This window comes from Echeneis naucrates, chromosome 10 (assembly GCF_900963305.1).
Source record: "Echeneis naucrates chromosome 10, fEcheNa1.1, whole genome shotgun sequence".
Classification (NCBI taxonomy): Eukaryota; Metazoa; Chordata; class Actinopteri; order Carangiformes; family Echeneidae; genus Echeneis; species Echeneis naucrates.
Window position 1 is genome coordinate 11715058 of NC_042520.1, and position 20188 is coordinate 11735245.

The following is a 20188-nucleotide window of genomic DNA, read 5'->3' on the forward strand; positions in this document are numbered from 1 at the left end:
TGAAAGTTCAGTGCACAGCGGAAAGGTAAGCTGGTATAAACTAGATCCATGTCATGTTTGAAATAACGGACTCCTCTGCCTGCAGCTCCTCTTTGAGGAAAATAATTTGCAGTTCTAGATATTTTAAGCTTTATTACCAATATCCCTACATCATTTGTGTCTAGAATTAGACTCTCTCTGGTTGAAGTAGGTAATGGAGGCCAAAGGTTGCCATCCTTAAAGCCGTGGAGGCCGAAGACCCAGTGAACTCTTGCAATTACCCAAGAAAGTAGAGAAACCTAACTCTCCCCCCTCTTAGGTTTTAAGGTAACTCACAGAGTTTTCAATCACTTGTTGCCCCGTAGAGTAACTTTAAATGAGCAGTTCTACCTTTTTATTTGTTTTAATTGATAGCCTTTATACACTCACTGCTTACAGTAAGTCAAATCAAATAAAAATTAAAATAAAAATTACAGCACCACCTAATAAACACTTTACATATAGAGCAGGCCCTATTCTGACATAAAGACCATATTAAATAATAAACAAATAAATAAATAAATGCCCATCTACGAGTAACTGCTTGCATTTGAGTTTTCCCTTAGAAGACAGCCTGCGATGGTGCAAAATACTGAGGGCAAATATCAAAAAAATACACTCACGAGTCCATATAACAAAAACAAGAGACTGTAGCCACGTCTGCCATTTGTGTTGTCAAATAACCTGAATGATTTTTAACCTCAACAACGGTAGAGGTCTAATAACTAACTTTGCGCAACTCAGTAAAACTTTTTGAAACGTGTCCTTTTAATTTGCATTAGTGGACAGAAATGTCATCCCTTCTTCCTGCTTTGAAAATGACTTGCACAGGAAGCAGAGACTTTTACCTCAAAGCTGAGAGCATGCATTCATTACCATACCTGCTCTGCATATGCTACTAATAACTCAGGCAAATGACATCCGCAGTGCAATTTATTTTTACTTCCATAATGCCATCTTAGTCCGCCACATTGGTGCATTTCAATTGCTTGAGTGTCTCCTGCAGGCTCAGTGAAGGACATTTACGTTGAAGTGAGTGAAGCAAAGACAGTTTTTCAGAGTTTAGGGGATGAATGGAGGCTGGACTGACTCTCCACCCCTCAGCGTGGAAAGAGGGAGGGAATTAGAAGTCACATTTGAAGAGGGGGAGTCTGTCATGAAACCTAAGAAAGAAAAGAAGTGTGGCGCCTGGTAGGACCTACCACGAAACCCCCACAAGGAAGAAAGGAGGCAGAGAAAGTCAGGGCTGATTGAAGAAACGACAGAAGCAGAAATCAGCTGAAAAAAAGTCCGTTTTTAATTCCTCTTTCACAATTTTTTCTCAGTGAGCAACAAAAGCCATTAAAAGACTTTTTCCTGTCAGAGAACACATATACCACAACTGAAGTAAGTAAACGTGTTTTATTTATTTATTTATTTATTTTGCACCTATAACCTTCATTGTGTTTCCACTGTGTGTGCATAAATGTGGAACTAAGTGTATTAAGGTGTGTTACAGGGCGAACCGGCTGCAGTTTCTCACACGTGGCATTACACGGATCAGACATCACAAACGTCACTTTGTGAACCAAAAAGTGTTTAAAAACTCAACCAGTGGCTTATGTGTTAGATTATTTGTGACAAACAGGAGATCTGAGGTTCACGGAAGAATTAAAATTGCCGCTATCAAACCATCAAAATAAAGATGAGAGGTAAAAGAAGCGGGCTGTTTCGGAAGTGACCGCCTCCTACAGTAGTTTTCTCACCAAAACTCTTTTCTCTAAACACCGTGATGATCTGATGATTTGTTAGATTCAGAAGTTTTCCTTTAGTCCTCCTCAATCCTCACAAACCCGCAAGTGTACGTTTTACCAAACATTTATACACTTTATTATGTATTCATTTACTTCTAACTTTCCAGTGAGGTAGACACGCTGTTTCAGGAAGATAATGACAAAGTGTTGCCTTCATGTTCACACACTAAAGTTAGATTTTCCATGAGCTTAAATCAAACAGTTACCTCAAAAAAAAAAACAAACAAAAAAAAAAAAAAAACAGTCGAGATGACGAAAGCAGTTCATTGCCCTAAAAGGGTGTTTTATCTGTATTTGTTAGCTATTAACTTGCATCCTGAAAAATTCACAGTTCAATCATAAGCTAATCATTGAGCCTACTATAATATGAGTTGATAAAAGGCAGCATTTGTCCCAAAATAAAAAAGTGAGATATCATCCCCACATAGACATGTTAAAAGATCCAAATTTATAATTGCATTTGTTTTCAGTTAATAGTAAGGCTGCTGCTGTTTTGCTACTCAAACGGCTTGAATAATAACTTCTACAATTTTACAAGGAATGAGCCATCCATTGATCAGCCAACCGGCCCATCATTTCAGCAGTCGGTCTCACTTGTCGCCTGGTATCAGGGGAAATTCGGACGAAATCCCACATTTCGGATAGTACGTGAACGGCCCAAGTGGGCCGGTAACCGGACCCGGCGCTGAGGTCAGACCCGCAGAGAGACAGCTGCCCAGCAGCCGAGCGGCCTTTCTGGGCTTTGAGAACAGAGGCTCCGAGGGGCCGGTTTATTTTCTTATAAACTTGTGAGCGTAAAGAGTTTGCCCAGCGGCCCTTCATGTCCAGCCGAGGTTGATCAACACGGCTGGTCATAACTGGTCAAGGTCAGAAACCGCCCCGCAGGGAAAAAAGAGCAGGCCTGGATGCCAGCAGCAGCAGTGAGACTTGAAAGAAAGCAAGAAAACCACGTGGTGAATGAAACATGCCTTAAATTTGGATACAGAGTGACCTGAAAATGTTTGTTTTAACAATAATCGTCAGCATCACTATAAATACAGGAACAGTCCGCGGCCATAACAGTCCAGTAAGAGGTCGCAATGTTGCATCATTCAGTAAGCAGCCTCCTTTTATGGTGCTCGTCCCAGAGTAGAGTTAGACACCACACTCGGCCGCTTTATGGACACATGCGCGCGAGCACACACTTCACAGTGTTACTACAACAGATCACAGCTGCCTGCCAACTCTAAAATGTCATGTTTTGGCCTGTTTGCGTGTCGTCGTTGTGTATTGAGCCTCCACAGCAGCACGGCACTTCTTATTGTGAACCAAAGCATATTGGCGGGTTAATAGTTGACTGCCGGTCCCCATAATGACAACGCCTAGCTAACGTGCAAATGTTTTGCACCAGGCAGCACAAGAATATGGGATAGGCAGAGGCAGAGGCTGTGCCATTTGGCCAGATGGTTGTGTTGTACCAGTAAGACTTGTGTGTCTTGCATCAGTCCATGTGGCTGTTTATCTTTAGCTCAGTTCCACAGAACAGCTGATACTGCTGCCGTCCTTACAGACAGGCAAACTGTTTTCGTCATGGATGTCCTGTTGAATTTACAACATTGTTTCCATCTTTTCTGTGGCCAATGTGTATGTTATGAGTTGTTTTCATTGTTTGTTGATGCTCAGTGTGCAGCCGCAATCCAGAAAAGCTTGTCCATGTGACAGTCGCTTCTAAATTTAGGCCTTAATGGACTGTGTCCATTAATGTCTGAAAGACTATTGTGTCTGTCCGTCCTGCTACCTCAACACACAAATACTTGATCATTATAATATTATGGTTTCTCCAAGACACACAGTTCTGAAACTAAAACAGTAAATTAGGTCACAAGACTCAATCGGTTGTTTGATCAATAAATGCTTCTCATTGCTAGGAAAATGTAATTCAATTCATTCACGTTTGCCTTCAAACTGACGTCTGCTAAATAATCCTAAAAGCCATCCCTGTATACAAGACGAGCACAGTCCAGACGTTTGCTTCCCTGATGCTACCAGAGCAGGGCCAACTCTCTGGACTCAAATAGTGATCTCTTCCAAGAGCAACTACTTTCCTTAAATGTCCAACGCACGTCTGGTCTCCTGGCACTTATTCAGGGGATCCTATCCTGAGTATTCAGATCACCGACTGCACTGAGACTTTAATGTTGTCACTTTTCCCAAAAGTGTCCTCCAGATGAATAAGTGGAAATATTAACCATTATGTCACTAACAACAAGGACAAATTACATACATTTTGAGTACAAATGTAAAGTTTAGGTCCTGTAATGTGAATTAATTGTCTTTTTGTCTTGGTCTGCTATGAAAGCAAAACTTACTAAAACTCAGGTACATTTGCTTTTTTAATGTACCAAAGGTCAAACAATTAATGGGGAGAAAGAAAAAACGGTCAGTAGTTGGAGCCTGTCAGGTGTTACTGTCGCTTCAGATGAAAGACACTCATATCTAAACCTTCATCTCTTCATGTGTGTCAGCTCACACAGTAACAGCCTGAGGTTTCTCCTTTGTGCGTACATACCAGTGTGCACTTGTTAATTGGCGTGTTGTCCATTGACAGAGCAGGCTGAAAGAACGTCTTCCTGTTCTGTCACCTCAGTGTTAAATGTTGCGGAGCACTGTGTGTATGAGCACTCAGTGGATTCTTCATTGTGGGGTGTCAATGACCAAGAAATCCCTTTCCTCTCAGCACAAAAGCAGTTCACTGGGCTGCGGATAATCGTGTTACACACACAGTTCAGGAGCACATGCACAGACTCGGGCGCACGCGTAGACAAATCTGTCCCATTAGAGCCCGTCTCTGTCCAGTCAAACACAGGAGATGCTCATTAGGAACTCCTGCGGGAGACTTTGGCTTCAAGTGGCCCTGATTTTTTTTCTGCCCACTGGAAAATCTAGCTATATTTATATCGTTGTATTTGGTTTACAGTTTTATCATGAGTGTTGATCACTTGTGTCACAGGTTACAGTGACCTGCAGCTATGACACCTACTCTCTGGGTTGTTTGTGTGTTGTTCGGATACAAACTAAATCACCTCCTACTTTTGACCCGGAGAGATAAACCCTTTGCTAGCCTGTGCTTACATACTTTTGAAAGACGCCATCAATCCAACACGGGGCTGCTTTCGGATGGTAATATGCCCATTTTCAAATCAACCTGTATTTCCACAACAAAAGCAGAAAGATTGGGAGCTCACCATTGTTTCCTTTGGTCTAAATTAAAGGTGAAAATGCTGCTTGGTTGACAGCACAATGTGTAGATAACTGAGGACAATGCAGAGCAAGGTGTCAGGTACCAAACCGGAATTTACACAACAATAAGTAGTAACATTCCTATTGTTTTTAGGGAGAAAGGAAATGTGAATGGTTTTCTAGTTGGTGGAAGTAAACAGAATGACACAAGACCTGTAAAGTGTATTTCCTCTCTATTTGGGGGAGCAATTATTTTATTTTGTTAGCCAAAAAACTGAATCTGTCCAGGTTTGGCATAAATGTTCACTTCGACTCAAAGACAAACACATTAGACTTTGGTGCTTAAAGGCCAAATGATGTTACAACACATGTTTTAGCCAACATATCAGTAATAGCTTGAGGGATCAAGTTTAACTTTGATTTGATATGTTACAAGAAGCATCTCTGGAAAAAGGTTTTTGGATCGATAGTAATCTGTACGCTTAAGCTGAACGGTTCATTTCACGGATGTTGCTCTTGCTTTGGTATTTATTCTGTCCTGCAGATGACTTTGTCTTCCTATGAACCCTTTCACATCTTCTTCCTGTCTCCCCTACAGAGCAGCAGCGATGTCGCCCTCTCTCCTCCAGGCCTACAGGAGGCGCTGGTGGATGGCAGTGACAGCGGTTATTGAAAACCTGCTGTGCTCAGCTGTGCTGCTTGGCTGGGGGTCGCTGCTCATCATGCTTAAAAAGGAAGGCTTCTACTCGCACCTGTGCTCAGGTAAAATCAGCAAATCAGCAAGGTTTTGGAGTTCTCTGTGTTAAACGATTTTCGCAGATTCAGCTAATATTTTTTTAGAACGGACAGTTCATTAGAAACAGAAAAGTTGACTCAAAAAATCAGTGATGGCTTTTATAACGTATGAAATGTGGTGGAATACTTGGCTATACGAAAGTAAAAAAATGGTTGTGCAGTCTGTTTTTGCACATGCAGAGGCAGGGAGAGGATTTGTAATATGGAGACAAAGCCAAGGGCGAACAGTGTGGTCTTCTTTGGCGTTTGACTTGTAATATAAGGCAATATAAGCTCCTTGTCACGAGTTGCATTAGAAGGGAAATGATCCAATAATTTCGTTAAGATGGATTTATGTGTGAAAACTTCAAAAACCATTTTGCGGCAGAGAAGGTATTTTTTCTGTTGTCTACATCTTTATCATCTGCAGATCTCACAGATTTAGTTTCCCACCTATTGTTCAGGTCCTGACTCAGGACATGGATTTTCTCTTCACACTTGTGTCTCATGTCTCTGATTAACCTGTTTCCACTCATTTCTACAGAGAATGACTCAGTGGTTGTGCCCTTGGGGAACTCCTCTGATAATGAGGTGGACAAGTGGCCGAGCTGCGTGGACCAGGAGGAGATGCTGAATCTGGGCTTCACCATTGGCTCCTTCTTACTCAGCGCCACGACCCTGCCACTCGGTATCCTGATGGACAAGTTTGGGCCACGTCCAATTCGCTTGGTGGGAAGGTATGGGTTGTAAAAATATTCACAACAATTTGAGTAGCTCTGGAGTTGACATATTAATATTATAACTCACCAAATTAGGTAATTGTTTCATGGAGACTTGGATATTAAACATTTAGTTTATGGAGGCTAGGCTGAAAGTGACAAATGAAAAAATGCTGAAACTTGTGTTCATTATTGAATCATTGCCGAGGTTGTGTATATATGCATATAAAAAAAAGCAGATTGGTTGCATTCCTGGAGAAGGAGGAGGGAACTTAGTGTTTGTGGGTGTGGTTCTACTCTCAGTTAGTAGTAACATATTTTTAGTTGTGTAAATGTCATCGCATTTGTACTTGCTCATAAAACTATGGGATTCTGCCATCCAGATGAGCTGCGTTATCAGCTTTTCTTATCCGCAGCTTTCAGGTTTTTCAAAAATGATGACACAGGAGCTTGAAATATTGTGATTGTTTTCTTACAGTTCCTGTTTCAGTCTGTCCTGTATTATGATGGCTGTGTCTGCCTACAACCCTCTTGGTAAATAGAAACACACACATGCTATATCAATTAATCAACTGAAAGTAACTTGTCATGCACAGATGATTTCTTTCTTTCTTTCTTTTTTTTTTTTGCAAAGACTTGCATTGTGTAGCATCACCAATTTTTCCCATTAAATGAAAATTCACACCATATTTAAATGTTGGCTGACGGGTGGAGGTCATTCAGGTTATGATTTACTTTAAGACCACAGAGATGGAGAATCAGCTTTAAGAGCAACATTTGCCACTTTAACATACATTATTTTATTGATTTTGTGCAGCACACTGTAAGTGTAAGTCAGTTAGACTAAACATATTCTCTGAGACATGGTGTTGGGAGTCAGTTTCATGAAATTGTGGTCTATGTGGCTCAGCTTTGCACAGACAGTTTAACTCCAGGTGCAAGGTGTGTTAAAGGTGTTTGTCCACATTTTTCACATTCATACTTTCACCATTGTCCACCTTAGCTACTGTGGCATGAATTCACCTAACTGCAAGGCCAACTATGTACTTGTACCTGCTGGCAGGAACATTGCTACCCAAATCTTAAAAAAGGCATTCCTGTGCCTGCAAAGGGCCTTAAGAAGTAGTATTTTTGTCCTGTATCTTTTTTTTCCTGAACTCTTGTACCGATTGCATCTTCCACTTCAGAACCCAAACCTGTCAAAGAAGCACAACTGAATTTTTGGTCCTTTAACCTTGTTTCTTTGTCATTAACTCTTCTGCTCTATTTCTGTTTTGCTCTGCAGTCCTATCGCCACTCATATTCTTGGCTCTGTCTCTGAACGGCTTTGGAGGGATCTGCCTGACCTTCACCTCCCTCACGGTGAGACACAAATTTTATACATTTGGATAAATCCTCAACGGAGACGATCACTCTTCCACGTGACAGTTCTCATTATCTTGGTTTTTGAGGTCTTTTTTCTGTTTGTTTATTTTTTGTCGTTTCTTTTTGAGGTCTTTTCCACAGCGACATCTGTATCTTGATGAGGATAGTGTTCACCACTGACTTCAGTACAAACGGCCTAACCTCATTTGAAGACAAACAATTAAAATAAGAACAAGAGAGAAATAGAAAAGAACCTGCTCCTGTTCTCTTTGGGATCGCTCTCATTTGAAAACACAGACCTCCCAATGCTTCTAGTTCTCAGTCAGAACGGCATTACAGAGCCCAGTACAAGCAGCCACTAAACACACAAAAGGAGACACAACTGAGTAGCATACCATATGTACATGAGAGCCAGCAAAAAATAATGAACCATAACCATCAAACCATACTAGCGTTGCCTTGTTATATTCCACATTAACGTTGGCAGATAGCCAGCAGGAATGGCAACATTTGCAGCGCAGATTCATATTTGAAGCAGCAAGCTAACTAACATTATCAGGCTACTGTGACCATCACAAATGAAAACTGACACATAGCTTTATGTAACATCAAGTTACTTACACATTTCACCGGGGACGAATATCTGTTGGATTTATCTGCTGTAACACTAATGTCTACTGGCCAGTCTGAATTTGAGCCAGTTGTCCACATGACCAGTCAGGCAGTCGTGCTTTTGTGCGAACTATCTTTGATGGAGCCTTTTTAGATGATGAAGGTGTTTGTTCAGTGGGGGAAATTCTCACCTTTACACCATCTCTGTTACCTGAACATTGCCGAGTCAACAGTGCCAGTTAATGTGCTGGCTGCAGCTGCATATTTCAGGCTTCAACAGGAGGGACTCTGTGTCCAGATTTAAGACAAGCATTAAAATGAAATAAGGACCAAATGTACTTTTTAATATGTACACCATTGAGCCCAAGGAAAAGCCATCATGTAGAGGAGGATCATATATCAGGTTTTTTTGTCCTAATTTGGCAGTGTTGGATATGACAGGGAGCTGTGGGTTAGGGTTAGGTGTGTGATGTGTCAGCTGGTGCCGGCATTATCAAGTGTGCTTTACTGTTGTCGTGTGTCCTGATAAGTATTTTGGCTATGCTGCGTCCCGGTACGCTGTGTATGTATGTTTACTGCGTTTCCATCAGAGCTGGAAATGACTTCTCCCACATGGAAGGTCTCCCATTTGTTTCCACCAATGAGGGTGTGTGGTTAACCACACACCCTCACAGCTCAGCCCACTCACCTCTATTCAACACACTCAAGGCTACACTTGTGTTTTCAGCTACCTCCCACTTCTGTCCTCCTTGGTTTTCTTGCAATCTTTCTGCTCTCCTGTTTCTTTTTTCTTCTCTGCTGTCAACAGAAACACAATGCAAAACCTTTTTTAGCTTCTTTTTCTTTTTCTTCTTCTTTTTTTCCAATCTGTATTTGTTGTCATAGTTTAACCACGAGGTCTGTCACCTTTTTAGGAGGTTGATGCACTTTTGGTCTTGCAGCTAAACGTTTTTATTATTTCTGTAATGCAAAACCTTTTCAACTCTACATGACACATGTGGATGTACAAACGCGTATGTATGCTTAAGTACACACAGGGAGATGAACATGAAACAGATGTTTTGATAATGCAGGCCCCAGCTGAGTGTGGACCTCTCATCTGTAACGTGACTGTGGCCTGGATCTGTTGAAAAGAAAAGCTACGACACCTGTCTCTGTTGGCCAAGTCAGCTTTAAATAGATGCTCTGCACCATCACGGACCGCTGTGCCCTTATTCCGCATTAAATACAACTACTCAAAATTGATATGTTGGAAGCAAGAAAAATAGGCAAGAGTAATAATCTGGGTGACTCTAACAAGGGCCTAATTGTGATGGCTGGGTCAGAGCATATCACTGGATGTTCCAAGTCTGCAGTGGTCAGTACTTACCAAAATGTTTTTCTGGGGGTGAAGGCTGGAATATGTGGTGTGATCCAACACATGGGGTTGTGTAGATGCAGACCAGTCAGCGTGTCCATGCTAACTCCTGTCTGCCTCAAAAGGCAACTGCAATGGATCACAGAGCAATGGCAAAGGTTGACCAGGTCTGATGGATCACGCTTTCAGCATGCAGATGGCTGTGTGTGTGTGTGTGTGTGTGTGTGTGTGTCACCAACATCAAGAAGACACAGGCTGCACTACAGGACGAGGGCAAACTGGTTGAAACAGTGTGACACTGATTGATGTGGCTCGATGGAAATTATATTCCTTGGTGAAAGGGCCCACTTTCAGCAGGATGATAATAATCATGCTGACACTGCAAGATGATTATCAGTTATGATTATCAGAGTAGTAACACATTTGTTCATAAGAATTCTTCTAGATGGATGCCAAAATATTGGAACATAAAAATGACAATGGGAAATCATATCCATATCAAAACAAAGCGCAGTAAATACAGTATGTGTGTGCCACAGGGATTGGTTGGAGATTACATTATGTGCAATGCAGTTTGTTATCACTACACTTAGTGTTGTAGTATAGGACAATGATACATGAACATTTACATCTTAAGTACTTTTTAAGACTATAAGCCAGAGCCAGAAATGTCAGAAATGGGCAGTAATTTAAGCTCAATATGTGACCAAAAACAACCTGTTTGGTTCGTCAGTGTAGTGACATGGAAACTACTTGATGCTTCCACATTGTGCTCTTCCCCTATAAATAGCATATACAGTCTTAAGTGTAATAACTGACACACACGCATGCACACAAACACCTGAGAAGTGTGTGACCTGAAAAAAACCCCTCTTCTCCTTGTCTGTGTGTGACCTTCCCTCCCTCACTCTCTCATTTCTAATTGGGTACGGTGCGCCAGCACTGACTGACCTGCGCACACTGTTGCTGTTGTTGTTGCTCTGGAAAGGAAAATGATATCAGAGCACAAAGACTGAGAGTCACCCACATGCACATACACATCAGTATTTAAATCATGTGCTCAAGAGCAAGGATAAATGTTCTTTTCAGTTACTGTATAAGGAAAGATTATGTGTCTTTTTTATAGTCAATAACACAACTGCCAACGCTCAGGGACCTAACCCCCTGATGAGGAGGGTCCGTCATATGATGTTCATAAAATCACATGAGACCTTTCATAATATAGAATAAGAAAATAAATGTTAACATCTGCTGTTGTTAACATAAATTGTAATCAGTATAAAATGTAATTCAGACACTGCTGATGGAATAATTTCACTCCACCCTCACTCTACATACACTCTTTGCCCAAAGTTGTGTGCACATTTATTGCCTATATGAGAATACACCAAGTCACGTTACAAACTAAAGCAAAAAATTGGCAGAGATGTAAATTCCCGACAAAGAGCCTATAAATTACAGCAAGAAGGCAGAGGATTATGGGGTTTGTTTCAAGTTGTTTAGAGTGGTAATGACAATTGTAACTGAGTCACTAAAGAAGCAGGTTATCTGCGCAAGAGGCGCTCTTTAATCTTCCTTGAGTAGTTTGTCACCGTAATTGGAGGAGATCAAAACATTGTTGTTGTTTTTTTTTTTTTCGTAATTGTTTGAAGTTGGGATGACTGTCTTGGAGGAATAATTCAACAACAAAAATAATAATTATATATCTATCCTTCTGGGGATTAATCAGTTATTAGCCAGAGGCAGTGAGTGGCAGTGCATTGTATTTGCAGGTGTGTATTGTAAAAACACTGGAGGGAAAAGGATGTTGCTGAACTTAATGGATGTTTGAGGTTCTGCCCTTCATTGTAGTCGCACCTCTTGGTCATTGCGCAGTTAAATATTGATCGTCCCCAAAAAAAAAAACCCCAAGCCACTTACTTAGGTTGGGCTTAGGTATTGTTCTCTAAGAATTTGTTCTGAACGATCTGTAGCCTCATTAACCTCTGAACATATCTTTGTGGTTTTGAAGTTCATTAAATAACATTGCTGCCTTATTGAGAGGAGATTCAAGCTCCATGTGTCACCTGTTTCATATATAAAGGAATGAGGGAATGAAGAGGCCCTTTTATACTTCGGCTTAACATGTGGTTGCCCTTAAACGGGATTGGCTGGATATGGGGGGCATGTCTGTTCACATGCTAGTTAGAGAAGTGCCCACTCCACTTAAGAGAGCTGTCACTCTGAGTACTTTTAGACTTGCTCAACAAATAAAATGCATTCCAGACAATTCTTAGAAAAATACTCTGGGTCGAATACACAAACACACACACACACACACACACAAAAAGCAAATGCAAGAGTCAAATATCAAGGCTAAAAGCTTCAATATCAGGAACTTAAGTCAACATTTTTACATTTGACCATTTTCTGTGTTACATAATATCACTGCAGCTGGACAAGAGCATGGTGCCAGCGCTGTGAGGACTAAGGGTTTGACCTGTCCATGTTCAGTGACAAAGGGAGCCCGAGTAGAGGTGGAGAAAAGAAGCCGGTGCTAATCAGCTGTGTTTCCCTGCTGGGAGTCTCCTCAGAGCGAAGAGCTGCAGCTGTGGCTTGGAGAGATCAATCAAACCAAAAAAGTAGCTCCCACTTTCTCTCTTTTCTTTTTCCAGCTATTTTTCATATACCTCTGTTCTTTCTTCCTCTACTCTTCCCCCGTATTCCACTTACTCTCCTTCCAGCTCTCTCACCGGGATGCTCAGAGCTGCATCAGCGCGCCAGCCCTCATTAAGCTGCTACAGGGCCAGTTCTCTCAGCAGTTGAGGCCTTAATTAAACTCGGTGCCGGATTCTTACAACACCCAAGTGAGTGAGCACAGCAGTACAAGAATCTGACCTGATCAGTCGGGACAAGTGAACGGCCAGAGTTCCATCTGTCTGTGACTTTTTGAATCCAGTTGACCCTCATGTGCCTCCACGCAGTCACGTGTTTCTGGCCAGATCCCCCTGGCAGCGTTAGCGGGCATATGCTGCATGGCCCTTGTGTGAAATATGCATTTCCTGAGAAGTGCCAAACCATAGTGATGTGAAATCATCGCATGCACTTACACATGCATGCACACATTTCAAGCTTTTGCTCTCTGTGTCACACACAAATCTCTCAGTTCATCGCTCCTGCTCTTCTGAAAGCAAACATCAGTTAGCTGACATCGCACATGGCTGGAATATCTTTGCTTTAACATTAGGAAGAGATGCAAACTCCCCTGTGTGCACAGAGGGCCCTCTCGCCTACACTCCACAAACCTCCGCAGCCAGAGAGTCCAGCATTGTCGAGCTCATGGCCACAGACGGGTCGTGAAGTATTTCAGTTCTCAGAAGCGCTGAATGAGGCCGGGTGTTCTCAACGTTGTTTTTCTCATTTTACTCAGACAGTTGGGCTTTCTCTCAAGCAACCACAGGAAAGCTTTTTTCCCTGTTTGCCCACCAACTTTGTTATTGTGTCAGCAATCAAAGTGTGCTTTCCCCTGCAATTCACAGGGACCTTAGTCCGTCATCGCCACCCAATCGTCCTGCCTCCTTTATAATAATCTCACCCACAACTTCAGTGTAAATTCTCCTGGACTCCAGGAGTGTCAACTGAGGTAATACACTTCTTAATGGCCGTTTCTTGATAGCTATGCCATCGTGTCTAACCCACCAGGGTGACCGCAACCAAATCTGACAACGGAGTATAAAATGACTACATGTATGCAAAAGAGGTATCTTGTAGTCACAAGCTCTCAGAGAATTATCACCTTTCTGATCGGCCTGGTATCGAATAGTTTTTATGATTGTATGGTTTTGGTCCAGTCTCATTATGTTCATTGGATTCATTGCAGAGACCAAAAACAGAGCCAGCTTGACATCACTTAGTCCAGCCTCAGTAAGATAGTGTAACATGCAAAACGTTGGCACAATTGAAGGAGAGAAAGGCAAAACTGGCGCTACTCTGTACACTCAATGGTGTGGTTAGGTGACGCCAGCAGATGTTTGGCAAAACAGTTAATGTTAAAAAAATAAACAAAAAAATAGTGAGTTTGTCGTGCTGCACACCTAAAATCCCACATGTGATTTTTTAATCATGATTGACCCATTTAAAACTGTAATGAAAGAGCATTAAGTGTGCAGCCAGCACAATAGGTCATTGTTGCATTCACTAAGCTACTTATTACTGTAAATAGGTCGACCTAATGTATGATGTGTTAGGGCCTCATGTCCCACGCATTCCCTTCTGCAGGGTCTAAAGAATCAAGTGACGTTCACCAAGACATGGCCATAGATCGGCTTCCATGTTTTTAATCCTAATTCAAAGACTTTGCTGAAATTGTAAGAATAAAGACCATGAATGTCTGTCTAAGCATAGCTTAGTCTGTGTTTGAACAATGGGGTCAAGACCCAAACTGGGCCGTGACTTTGTCTCCCATGACATGGAAACTAATATTTTTTTAATGAGTCTGCTGTGGCGGAGGATGTCGGTGTTACTGGGTGCAAACTCCGCAGGCAGAAACAGAGCTGTTTCTGCCCGCCCCACTTGCCCGACTTGAGCTCTCAAGTCATCCCGTTCACACAAAGCAGCTGTCTGCTCTCTGCTGGTCAGAATAACATACTGCACCTCCACTTCACCTGGACGGTCTATTCAAATGGTGACTAATGACATACTTTGAATATTTGTGTCACTTATCTTTTATGTCTCTACTCCTCTGTCCTTGCAGCTCCCCAACATGTTTGGTGCGCTGAGCTCCACTGTCATGTCTCTGATGATCGGCTCCTACGCCTCGTCCGCGGTCACCTTCCCAGGGGTCAAGGTAACATGAACAAAACTAATGTTACAATGAATGAAATGCTTTATAAAATCATGTTAAAGGATTATAACGGTAAAATGGCCAATGTTTGGGTCAGATCAAAGAGGATAGTTGCATAAGTGACATTTACATAAAACCTTAAAATACCTTCTGAGAAGCTTTTCTTTACAAGGTGAGATTCGCAGATTTATTTCCATAAACTGCAGAGGAAGTTTCTCCAACTGTGAATTTACCATACAGTTTCACAGAGTGTCGTAGCCCAGTCCAGCCCACACTCATCAAGAAGCAGGAGACAGCTGTATAGTACCCTCTCAGCTAACAAACAAACAAAATAATTGGCGCTCATTTAGTTGGTGAGAGTAATAGAGCATTTAGCAGCCAGTTATTCCCCTCCGGATTTTGTGGGGACCAAAACAGATTTTAAACACAACTGCAGATTAATGGTAATGCTTCTCTGTGGCAGCTGAACGTGTAAATAAGCAGCTGTTTTTTGATACTTTCACATTAAATGTTTACAAGGTGATAATAGGTCAGGGTTGCTTTTCCAGATGTTTCTGTTTTCAACGAGTCAAAGCCGCCACTTAATGCAGCTTTAAAAGATAGTGGTTTCTACCTCAAAAACCATAACCCTCTTTGGCTCCCTCTTTTCTTCTTCTCAGTTGATCTACGATGCAGACGTGTCCTTCCAGGTGATCATGTGGGTGTGGTCAGGCATTGCAGGGTGTGCCTTTTTAAACTGTTTCTTGAACTGGCCTGCAGAAGGATTCCCAACACCCGACGAGGTGGACTACAGGTCAGTGTGGCCTCCAGTCTGTTCCTTCATTTCACCTCAGTGCCACGGTGGCAGTAAAGTATTTATTCGGACCTTCGCTCCAATCCTGATGTGGGTTTGTGTGCACATAACAGTAAGATCCTTACGACTCTGAAGGACAAGCCTTCATCGGATCAGAAGGCTGTAGAAGAGAGCCTGAGGCGGAAAAATGGAGACGTCAGACACTCCACAGAGAAGCTTCCCAATGGTCCTGACCCCGCGCCCAGTGAGTCAACAAGCACATTCAACTGTTGGCAAACATTTAGTTGATGCCATTTAGGTCGTGTTGTTAGGGCTTGTGTTCGTCATTGCAGGCCACATATACCAGCATTGTGACCAGTGTTACCAAAGTCTTCATCATGTAGATTTTTTTTTTTTAAGTTAGTTTGTCTCTATAGTTTTTGAGCCTATAAGGTGATAGTAAGAAAATGTCTTTGAAGAATTACATTTTTCTAAAATTTTTTACATTTCTTTCTGTCTTTAGATACTGTTCCCTTCCGCCGGTCTGTGTTCTCTCCCATCTTCCTGTGGAGTTTGGTGACAATGGGGATGACCCAATTAAGGATCATCTTCTTCATGGGAGCAATGAACAAGATGCTGGAGTTCATGGTCACGCACGGCGAAGAGCATCGTGAGTGTGCAACCTTCACAAATAATAAGTGCATTTCTAAATATATTGTACATTATTAAAAATGCTCCGCTGATAAAATGGGTGCCTCTTTTTATTTTAGCATCTGAACAAGTGAGGAATGAGGCAAAAGACAATGGTGAGGAATGAAATAACGTGGCTTTAAATTTCTGTACTTTCTGCAACATGTTGGTATTTTTGTTCCTATTTTGATCCAATTTCCTCTCCTCCAGTGAGTTTCTACTCCTCCATCTTCGGCACGCTACAGCTGCTGTGTCTGATCACATGTCCTCTGATCGGATACATCATGGACTGGAAGATGAAGGAATGTGAAGAGGAGCTCGTTCCAGGAACAGAGCACAGGTGCATGCAGTGTGACATGAGAAACTTAAACTATAAAACAGTTGTTTTCTGTACGGGGGGGGCGGCATAAAATAAAGGTCAAAACCTTTACATTAATCAGTGTGTGGACTTTGACGATGTAATGTTGGAGTACCTCTGTCTGCGCACCATCAGACTGACCAGCGGGCCCAAGAGAGACCGTAAGATCCAGAAGGTGACCAATGCCATGAGAGCCTTCATCCTCACCAACCTGCTGCTGCTCGCTTTCGGATGCTGCTGCCTCATAGACAACCTGCCTCTACAGGTAGGACACACAAACACACAGACACTGTAAATACTTCAAACGCTCGGATACTTTGGTTATACTGCCTCTTTCTTCTTTAGATTTTGACCTTCATCCTGCACACCATGGTCCGAGGTTTCATCCACTCCTGCTGTGGAGGCCTTTACGCTGCTGTGTGAGTGCTACTCTGCTGCTTTATCGGCCACATTGAACTGAACGTTATCGTAAGGCTGTAAAGTTTCCCGACAGTCACATTTAAGACACAAAGCAGCTGTTAAAGTGCTGAACGAATGACAATATTTTTCGCCAAGCAGAAAAAACAGACTTGAAAAGGTGCTTTTACTTTCCAGTTCATTAATTAGATGATATATATTCCGCTGAATCCCAAAGCTATACAATATTTAAGACCTGGAGATGACACATTAGACTCTTTTCTGACCCATTTAGACTTGTTTCACAGCACCACATAAACACAGAACATAAAGCAGCACTTTACAGTGTGATAAAAGCAACCAGATATGATGATCTGTCATCATAAGGAGACATTTATGTGAATTCATCAGTCACACTGCTGTAACACTTTCTATATATTCATTTAAAATTCGTAACTGTTGTGATTCAGATGATCTATCCACTTTTAACTTTTAGCCCCTGTTACTTCTTCAAAATGTTGTCGTGCAGAATTTGTATGTACTCCCTCCTTTATCATTTGAAGTAGTGTGGGGGCCTTTACACATGTACAATATTTCCATAAATCTAAACAGTGTGAAAGTTTAGATTTCACACTTGCAGGGCGAAGTAATGCTTCATGAGAAGTTTCACTTCAGACACTTACAAGCCAGTATCTCTCCCATAGCTACCCGTCCAACCACTTTGGCACCCTGACAGGCCTCCAGTCCATGATCAGCGCCGTGGTCGCTCTGCTTCAGCAGCCGCTCTTCATCGCCATGGTGGGACCACTGCATGGAGACCCCTACTGGGTGAGCCACAACTCTCAGCACTGTTCATTCCGCCAGAAAGTTTCTAGAACAGGTTTTAGTCCAAATAGGACAGAGAAAGAAAGTGTGTAAGTTATATCATGTAAATAATTGACTACGAGGCAAAGAATGAATTTCAGAAAAAAAAAATAAAAAATCCATGAATCCACATAAATCTAAATGGATTTGCTATTTTGCCAAAGTTTTACCAGCATAACCTTCAGCTCTATTTTATACATCTGCTTCTTCTCTAATGATTTACAATCCTACTAGTGACATAACTGAAGACTAAACAGTTACAGCACGCCTGTGTAGGACATTAAATCGCTTATTTTCATTGACAAAGTAAACTGCGACAGCCACCGGGAGATTTCAGATTTTAACTTTCCATCTCCATCCTTCAGATCAATCTCAGCCTGCTGCTTTTCTCATTGGCTGGTTTCTTGTTGCCGGGTTACCTGTTTTACCACCGTGCACATCTGCTGAGGGAAAAGAAGGCCAGAGATGGGCAGACCGCCAGTCGGGAGATGGAGGCCCTCAACCACACCGAGGCCAACGGCCACAAGCCTCACAGCAACGGTTTCGCTGCTGTGGAGGCTTAAACAGCATGAGAGTGCTGGGGAATAGTAGGAATTATATTTGCGCGTGCCTTCAAGCACCAGCAGTGTAACTTTGTGCAAAAGCTTTAGGCAGGTGTGGAAAAAATGCTGTAAATGGTTTTTAAAAAAACATGTTAATATCTTATTTTAATCAATTTCCAAAATGGAAAGTATATAAACAGAAGAGAAATCTCAATCAAATCAATATTTGATTCTGTATATTATTCTGTTTTTGAAAGCATTCTTGTTTTACAGCATTTTTTCACAACTGCCTTAAACTTTACTTTATATATATACACACACACACACACACACTGCTGGTGAAAACACCACACTACCCATATTATAGATTCAACATACAGGTTATCCTCACCCACCATCCCTTGGATGAAATCATGATCGTTTCAGATTATTTATTTTTGGTGTACATCAAAGAACCACATTAGACTGATGTTAAAAGCCATAGATTTCACTGAAACGCACACGCATCCATAAATTGTAAGACAGCTATTGCTATTACTGTGGTAGTTTTGACAGCCTTCTGATAACCATCACAAGCCTCGCTGACATCGGAGAATAGCTGAATGATATTAGGACGATACACTTGCTAGTTGAGTATTGTTTCAAAAATATGCTAAATATAAACACTTCTAGTGTTTGTGGTGTGTCTACTCTTATCCCGTTACCAAAAGCTATAAATATATATCAATACTAATAATAAACGTACATGAACATTTCAATACCAAAGCTTTGAGCCAATACAGTCACTGACACACACACACACACACACACACACACATAGATATGCTGGTTGTAGAGACACATACCTACCTCCTCTGATTCCTTGTGCTGTCTCTCTGCAACTGACTCCTATGTCTGTCCATTTTCTTTCACACGTTGGGAAACATTAAACATTAATCTTTTAAACACCCCAAATGACAACAATAATCAGCACAGAATTTTCTCCTTGTGTATTCATTTTCATTTGAGGTCATGATTCAGCTTGTGCATCTGTGGAATTTTTATACGTAGGAAAAACATTTTTTTTAAAAAAGAAACCTTCACAAGGAAAATTATGACTGATTTTAATTCTGACACACAGTGTGTGCTGGTGTTGTTAAACAGTTTGTACTGCTTTATGCACAGAAATTAACTAGTGCATGTATAAAATATGTATTTAAGTGTCTTTTTTTTTTTTTCTAGTCGCAACAGCATTAAAAAGGGAAGCATTTCTTTTCTGTTATTTTGTAGTGTGCTAATCATGAATAACTGTGTCTTCTGCTTTTGCATTTTTGCTTTGTCGTATTGATTTCAGAGTACACAAACCTCTAGCAAAATTTTATTTTGTAAATAGCACTGAAGTGTTTCTTTTATTTTCTTACATATTCTGCTTGCTTTACTCTATGTGAGTGTGTGCGGTATATGAATGGCTGTCAGGGACAGTGCTTAAACCTGTTTTTTTTTTTTTTTTTTATGCATTGATCCCTTGTTTCAGCCAGCTGCACATCAAAACAGATTAGTGCAAGTTTTTTCAAAGTAACAACAAAATGCATCTTTTCTGTATATGTTGTTTCTGCACACAAGTGTCATGTAAACTAATGAAATCAGATGTAATGTGTAATTTTTTTGAAACAGCTTTAGAAGATTCTTCTTGTCTTGTTGGATTTCTTTTTCTGCTTTATGGTTCTGCACTTTTTCATCATTCACACTGAGGATTATTTCATCTCGGTGGTTTAGCGTTCATCTGGGCTTCACTGCAGTAAAAGTGAGCGTGAGATGAATGTCTCTGTAAACCAAAGCCATGATCAGGGACTGTTAAGGTAGTATATAGTACAGTCTCTTTCTCAGGAGGACATGCAGAGGTAAAAG

At 41.4% G+C, this 20188-nt stretch overlaps 1 protein-coding gene across 1 annotated transcript; it reads left to right on the forward strand.

The window, feature by feature from the left end:
- Nucleotides 1-1187: 1187 nt before the first annotated feature.
- slc43a1a (solute carrier family 43 member 1a) lies at nucleotides 1188-18322 on the forward strand. The gene is made up of 15 exons (XM_029512634.1): nucleotides 1188-1404; nucleotides 5629-5792; nucleotides 6349-6541; nucleotides 7002-7057; nucleotides 7809-7885; nucleotides 14590-14682; nucleotides 15339-15472; nucleotides 15586-15716; nucleotides 15975-16121; nucleotides 16222-16257; nucleotides 16352-16481; nucleotides 16635-16764; nucleotides 16845-16918; nucleotides 17600-17723; nucleotides 18125-18322. The coding sequence occupies exons 2-15, from the start codon at nucleotides 5639-5641 to the stop codon at nucleotides 18320-18322; spliced, it is 1677 nt and encodes a 558-aa protein (XP_029368494.1). The 5' UTR covers nucleotides 1188-1404; nucleotides 5629-5638.
- Nucleotides 18323-20188: the final 1866 nt, after the last annotated feature.

Coding starts and splice junctions, on each gene's coding strand:
- slc43a1a (XM_029512634.1), top strand. CDS start 5,639: ATGTCGCCCTCTCTCCTCCAGGCCTACAGGAGGCGCTGGTGGATGGCA. Junction 15,717..15,974: donor TGGTCCTGACCCCGCGCCCA/GTGAGTCAACAA, acceptor TTCTGTCTTTAG/ATACTGTTCCCTTCCGCCGG. Junction 16,919..17,599: donor GGAGGCCTTTACGCTGCTGT/GTGAGTGCTACT, acceptor TCTCTCCCATAG/CTACCCGTCCAACCACTTTG.